At 49.1% G+C, this 7,375-nt stretch overlaps 1 protein-coding gene across 1 annotated transcript in view; it reads left to right on the forward strand.

The window, feature by feature from the left end:
- MAP2K5 (mitogen-activated protein kinase kinase 5) overlaps positions 1-6,687 on the forward strand; it is a 116,787-nt gene extending 110,100 nt beyond the window's left edge. The window contains exon 22 of the mRNA XM_014308313.2: positions 5,596-6,687. Within this exon, the coding sequence (XP_014163788.1) occupies positions 5,596-5,697 (102 nt within the window). The 3' untranslated portion in view covers positions 5,698-6,687. The remainder of the gene's footprint in view (positions 1-5,595) is intronic.
- Positions 6,688-7,375: the final 688 nt, after the last annotated feature.

The following is a 7,375-nucleotide window of genomic DNA, read 5'->3' on the forward strand; positions in this document are numbered from 1 at the left end:
TTCCTGCTGTTCTCACCTGAAAAATTCCCTCTTGACCCTTTGTCTGGTGATGAGTTGCCAGCTTGGACACATCAGTCAAGTGCACGAGGGGGTCTCTGAGGTCTGTTTTGGGGTCACCAGCTGTCCAAAGCTTGGGAAAATAATACTTTAATCATAATGAAGAATCTGTATTGCTGTTTAAAATGGAAATTCGGGTGAGGCGTGTAGACAGTTGCTGTTTAGGTTAAGGTGTTGAGGTCAAAGTTAAGGTGTTCTTCCTCTTGGTCCATCCATCAGGCCTGGGGACTGTTGTTATTTGAATACAAATTCTGTAAATTCCAGGAGAGTTTTGGTGCCTCAACAAAACTAAACCAGCTGAAAATCGCTTGCAATTAACTTTATCATATAAAAAGGAAAAATGCATTGGTGAAAGTCAATCTACAAACAGATAAATAATAGGGGGAAAAAGTACTTCTTAAAAAGGAAGAAATATAACCCCAGGGCTTCAGTGCTTAGTTGTGTTATCCATTTATCTTTGTTTTGCATCATCTTTTCACTGTCTCACATATCATCAGAGGGATAAAATCATTAGTGTGCTAATCTAGGTAGCCATAGTTCTAAGGCTGACCTAGGCTAATCTGCCTTTGCAATTTCAAGTACTATGTTTGACTCCTCTGAAAGTAACCTTAAATTGTAGTCTTGTAAGAATTCCAGAGCTGTATCCTTCACTCCTTCTCCTAATGAGGTTATGACCAAATGCTCATTATAATTGCTTTAGACTCCTTTTAATTTTCAAGCTTATTAATCATAAGAAGAGTTATTTAAAATTGCATAAATTAATCTTAGATTAAAAGCCCATCAAAGCCTCGAAACAATTAAGAATAAGTAGGATTTCCCTGGGGCAGCAAGTTTTATTTTAATAGTGTAGTCAGGTGGATATCAGAACATTGAAGTATGGTAGTGATTAATGTATGCAAAATTTAAATGAGAGTTTTTAAATGGCAAATCTAAATCACATATTGACCTAACTGTAGGCTTTAACTGCATTGTCTGTCATATATTTAAACTGTTTAGTAATCAACATTTTAATTACAGTGTATGTTAGGGAGGCCATGCAACAAACAAAACTCCCCACTTCCCGAGTGGAGCTGCTCAGCAGGCTGGGCTCTGCTCTCAGCTGAGGAGAGAGCAAGGAGCAGAAACTTGCAGGAAAATAACCAGACTTGGTTTTCCCTGTGGACGTGTTCTTGTTCCTGCCTCATGTCCAGCCAGAAAACGCCACTGGTCCATGCTGGGAGTGCTCAGGGTTGGATGGGAGCAGCCTGGGCTGGTGGAAGGTGTGGAAGGGGGAGGACTGGGTGGGTTTTAAGGTCCTTCCAGCCCATGAGTGGGGGATGCCATGATTCTGTGGTGCCGTGGTTCCACCCCCTGCTCTGGGGCTTTGTCTCCAGCGCCCAGCTGAGCACATCTCTGGGGTGCTGGAGCCTCTCCAGTGCAGCAAGCACAGTCCTTGCCCTCAATAGTCTGAGGACAGAACAGTGAGAGAGAACTGGGCCAGCAAACCTCACTCCCAGATCAGGCACAGTCCCAGGGAGGAGCTGCAGTTTTAGGGTTAAGCTCAATCTGTGATCTGCAATCCCATTTGGAAGAGACAAGGAGGCTGCAGCTGACCTTGCTGCAGCTCTGGGACACTCTTGGCAGACACACAGACTGAGCCTCCCAGTCCCTGCTGTTCCAAGCACTTCAGGTGCTCACACTTCCCTTAAAAGGGTTTTTTAAAAATCCCAAAATTTCAGAAGGAAAACAAGAGATGGAGCAGCTGGATCACACTTGAATAGTGTCCTGCAGGGTCCTTTCGCCGTGGGTACGTTCTGTGTCTCTGTGGATTCACCTGTGCCCAGCCTGCAGAGTTCTGACCCCACTCAGGCCTCAGAAGCTGCATGGAGCATCCCCTGAGGATGCCCTGCCACCTTCTGTGCCTGTGAATTAACCATGTTTTGGGAGTCTGCAGTGAGAGAATTGGCCTGAGGATTCCTCGCTGCTATTCCTGGCTGTGGGGGCCGCAGTTGGATCCTGTGGATAGCTGGCACAGATAATTAGAACAGCTTTTAGTGTGGCTTGTCCTTGGAGGCAGCAGCTCGAGATGGAAAATCCTCCAGCACTGGAGGCAGGGCTGGGATGATGAAATCCTGACATGTGCTGAGGGCACTGCAGGGGGACCTGGGGTCAGTTCGGGGTGGTTTGGGTTACTCAGCACTTTGTGTTTCCAGGAGTTCTGGGAAGCTCTTTGGGTTGCTCAGCACTTGGTGTTTGCAGGAGTCCTGGGAAGCTGGTGCAGCTCCAGAGCTGAGCTTTGTGTTTGTCCTGTTGGAGGTGGGACTTGTCCCCCATTAAACATGAGGATGGGCAGGATTTCCCCTCAAATCCATGCCCTGAGTTCATACAAGAGCTGTGCACAGCACAGGCACCTCAGGAGCAATGGGAGAACCGACTGGTATGTGCTGCTGGACAGCCAAGTTGGAATTTTTTGGAGTTGGAGGGATGAGCTGCCAGCCAGGCTTTCCTGATTTAACATTTGAACAGAGCACCTGGAGTGGGGGAAGGCCTGGAACATCCCAGCTGCTCTGGGAGCAGCAGGGATTTGGTGGTTTGCTCGTGTTTCACATGGAGTTGGTGCTGGCAGGGCTGGAATTCTGCTCAGGTGAAGCAGGGGGCAAAACAGATCCCAGGTGTCCAACAGAGAGCTGGGTCAGAGGATGCTCTTGCCATTCCCAACTCTTAATGCCAGGGAGGAATTAGGGAATGGCAGGGAAGGGAAGAAGGCTTCCAGCTTACACTTTATTCTTCCCAGGTGCTGAGTTTTGTGCAGGAAAAGCTGCATCTGATGCATTCAGGGCATGCCAACACCTCCCAATAAACTGCTGCATCTTCCTCATCCCCCCTATAAAAAACTGCAAGTTAAGCAGCGAGTGAGCTCCCCTCAGAGCAGCCTGCAGCCAGCAGTAATATTTATTTTCTCTATTTGTTTTAAGCCTGGGAAGGCTGTGGTTTCCTGCACACTGTCCTGATGGAGCCCTGCCCAGCGAGCGTGCAGTGCCCCCAGCCCTAATGTGCCATTAATGATAGGTTAATGTACAGTATAATGTTTTTTGGACTATGGGTTCATTACACTTCTGAGTGCAAGGTCCTTCTGCAGAGCGCCCAAGGTCCCATTGCATTATATCATGCAATAAAAATACCCTTTTCATATCACACACTAATAAACTGTATTTGAAATGCTGTCTGAGGGCACGGCCATTGTCTTCATAGGCTGTGGCTGCAACAGTTGGGATCTTTTTTATTGTGGTTTTTTTGTGGTCTTGAGTTCAGAATTTTTTTAATGGAAGGCATGGTTTGTCTGTGCTTCTTGGTGATAAATGGAGTTCAGGCTGGGAGGGTTCCTGGAAAAAGGAATGTTAAAGGGGTGGCACCACTGCAACCAGTGCAGTGCCACTCATTTCCCAACCTTCCTTGCATAAGCATGAGGAATTTTATTATCATTTTTAATTGGCTGCCCTCCCCAGTCAGCCTCTCACTGTGCCGGGGGGGAGAAATATAAGGAGGTGCTGGAGTGGGTTAGATGTCATGTTCTCCCACCATTTGGGATTCAGGTTCCTGCCGTGTGCTGTGCCCCAGGGAGCACCACCCTGGGGAGGAAAATCTCTCATTTTTGGTGATTTCCAGGGAAATCTGTGTCTGACTGGCATTTCACACTGGGAATGTGCTTTGTCACCATTGCAGGCTGGTAGCTGCCTGTTCCATGGACCTTTAGAGCAGTCTGACATAAACACTGACTCCTTTTGTGCCTGAAATCCCAGGCATTGCATGAGGGGCATTGGTCTGAGCCTCCCTATTGCTCTCCAAACACGAACATTTTATGGCCAAAGGTTCCTGTTTGTGGGAGAGGCTCTCCTGAAGCTCTCCTCTTCCCTGGATTTGTGTGTGAGGGGCAGTGGAAGTTGTTCCCTGTGCTTTAGGCTGAAGAGCTGAAGGGATTTGGGGCTGGGGGTGATGATTTTGTATCCCAGAGGGAATTTCATCCACCTGGAGCAGAGCTGCACTCTCCAGGTGGGCACTTGGAGCTGGAAGAGGCCCATGGACCTGCAGCCCTGCCCAGGATGCAGTGTGGCACTAAGCTCAGGGTGGGTTATTATCAGAAACAAAGATTTTTTGTAGGTCAGAGGACACAGCCATGGAAGCAAATTGCTGAATTTTAGGGGTAGATAAAATGATGGAACTTTTACCCTTGAATAATGGGGATTTAATTGACTGGGCTAAATGATTGATGGTTGGTGAGCACTGAGTTGGAATTACCAGGGCTCTGTGTTCAGGGGGGCACTGCCCTTTTAATTTCCTGTCAGGTATTTAAATCCTTCACCTCCCCCTCTGCCAGGAGCTGCCCTGTGAAAGAGTTAAACCTGTCTGGTGGGACACTGCACCTCGAGAAATGTACCCTTTATCAAGAGAACCAGAAGAGACAAGTTCATTTAAAAAGCCTGGTTTGTCATTGTTTATCTCATTTTCAGGGTTGACACACAAAATTAGGCTGCCTGACACTCACTGGGGGACAGCCCTGGCCCTGTCCTGCCTGACCTTTCAGCTCCAGGCTCTGCAGCAGCCACTTCCCATTCCCTGCAGGATTCCCAGTGCATCCCACTGAGCCAGGGCACAGCACACCAGTACCAGGCCAGTAAGAAAAACCACTTTGGTGCTGGATTTTCTACCTCTCTCCTGCTGGCTGTGCTGAGTTCCAGGTATTTTTAAGGCTGAATATTTAAAAACCTGACAGCTGAGGTTTCAGAGCTGAAATTTCATTTGGAGCAGCCTAAATGCAGGGATACCCTTGGGGGTGAGGGGGCTTTGGCTGCAGGGTCTCTCCATCCTAAAGGGGAAGGGACTGGCTGGAATGTTTGGGTTTGATTGCCCCAGAGCATCTGCTCTGCCCTGCCTGTGCCTCCTGACTGTTCTCTGCTGCTTCTCTCTCGTGTCCTTGGCTGTTCTGCTGAAGAGGTGAAACAGCTGCTTCTAGGCTGTGTTGGAGATAAAAGCATTTCTCTTATTCCTGCGCTTTTCCACCCAAAACCACCCCCGTGCTGGGCAGAACACCTCATCCTGTCACTCCCTGCCTTGTCCAGGGTCCCTCTCCAGCTCTCCTGGATCCCCTTTAGGCTCTGGAAGGTCAGTGCACGTGAAGGATGCACGGGGGTTGTTAAAGAGAGGAATTTTAGGACATCACACACATTTACAAGCAGAGGAGCAGATTAACAGGGTTTTTTTGGGATATCATTTCACCCAAACACCATTCAGCAACTGCTCAGCTGTCCTGGAAAGGGGCTGGCTCAGAACACAACGAGCAAATGGAATAACAAAAACAAAAAGAGCATTTCCGAGGGCTGGGGGCTGCCTCCCCTGCTCAGAACAGGCTGTGTGGGCACCACGGATGTGCAGGGAAATCCACTGCTCTGAGGCAGTGCTTCACGGCCCTGCTGTGGCTGTAAGCACGGGCTGCTGCGGTGGGGTTTGTGCTGCAGGAGGGCTGTGTGTCTGTCCTGGCTGACCCTGGCTGTCCCCTTGCAGGGCCACCCCTTCGTGGTGCAGTACAACGACGGCAATGCCGAGGTGGTGTCCATGTGGGTGTGCAGGATGCTGGAGGAGCGGCGAGCCCAGGGACCCCAGTGAGCCCTGCAGCACCCCGGGAGCTCTCCCCACACCAGGATCTGCACCTTTGGACTCTCGGTTTATCCAGATCCAGGATTTTACTCCAGCTGTTTCCTAGAAGCATCAACAATCAGGGTGTTTGTTGGCTGCCTTTTCCTCACCGCCACATTAAGGAATTTTCTTAATTGTTTCTTTTGTTGCTGAGCAATTTCCAGGTTTATTTTCAGTTATACTGTACACAGCCTTAAAGCAAGTATTTTATATCTCTATTTTTGGGTTACTGAATGTTCTGTTTCCTGACTCCAGAGTATTTTTTAACTGTTGCTCCTATCCAAGTGTCCAGAGGATTTCCTGACAAGTTGGTGGCTGTCTCTGAGTGCAGGCAGCCACTCAATACTGGGTTTAAATGTAAAACAAAAGCAAACAGACAAAAAAAGAGAAATATCTGAGCTTGCCCACCCTGTGAGGAGGTGAGGGGTGCCAGGAGGGTCAGCATCACACCAGTGAGTGACTGGGAATGCCCTCTCTGCTCCCAGTGCCAGCTGCTGGGGCATGAGGAGCACCCATGGTCAGGCTCTGCGGGCTGATCCCTGAACCAGAGAGGGTTTGCTGAGGTGGAAAAGGGGAGGGGAAAGAGGACAGGCCTCTGCTCTGGAGCCGGGCTGGGAGAGCTGGGAATGTTCCTCTGGAGAAGGGAAGGATCCAGGAGACTGGGGACAAGGGATGGAGGGACAGGACACAGGGAATGGCTCCCACTGCCAGAGGGCAGGGCTGGATGGGATATTGGGAATAATCCTTCCCCGGGAGGCTGGGGAGGCCCTGGCACAGCTGTGGGTTCAGGCAGGTCAAGCACAGGCTCCAGGTTTGGTGTTCCAGGAGAAAGGAATGGCTGCAATGTCTCTGCTGGGTGTTCCTGCCTCCTGCAATTCCTGGGGACGCTTCCACAACAGACCAACACGGGTTGAATCATTCCTTGTGTAAAAATGCTTAATAAAAGGAAAAAAAAATAAACCATGGATGTGAGAGGCAGGTTTGGGGTGAGTGAGTTGGGTGGGAGGAGGTTGGGGTTTGTTTGCTTGTCTTTGCATTAGAAATAAACTTTTGCTAAAAAATAAAAAAAGACTCAGGTGGTTTATTTTCTACCAGCAGCTTCAACCCCCCCCCCACAATTCAGCGAATTATTCCTCCCGAACCACTGCAAATCCTAAATGTTATTCTGGAAGCAGCCTGGAAAAGACTTGCTTTCCTTCCTTGGAGGGATCGTTTGTCTTGTTTTGAAGTGTAGAGGTTGCAGGCATGAACTTACAGACTAAAGTTTGTCTTAATTGCTCTGATGTCACAACCTCGCTGGCAGATAACAGGCAATGAATGAGGCAGCAGCCCCCGTTCCTCCAGGTCCTTTTGCTAAAGTGAGACAAATTCCCTCCCTGTGAGCCAGGCAGGGCATGGCAGCGCTGCCATTTATTTATCCCTAACAGTTCCAGCAGCTTTCCCTCCATAAAAGGGCTCTTTCTCCCTCTCTCTCAGATTTGGTTTAAAACTCAGCAATCCCGGGGCTTTTCCTGCTGCTTTTCCTGCCAGGGAGGTTGGGAGGGGAGGACTCACCCTGAAAATCCGTGTAGGATGGAGCTGGGAAAAACCTCCTGGTTAAAGCAGGGACAGAATTATAATTCACGTGGTTCATCAGTGGGATGAGTCC

Source organism: Geospiza fortis, unplaced genomic scaffold, assembly GCF_000277835.1.
Source record: "Geospiza fortis unplaced genomic scaffold, GeoFor_1.0 scaffold2, whole genome shotgun sequence".
NCBI lineage: Eukaryota > Metazoa > Chordata > Aves > Passeriformes > Thraupidae > Geospiza > Geospiza fortis.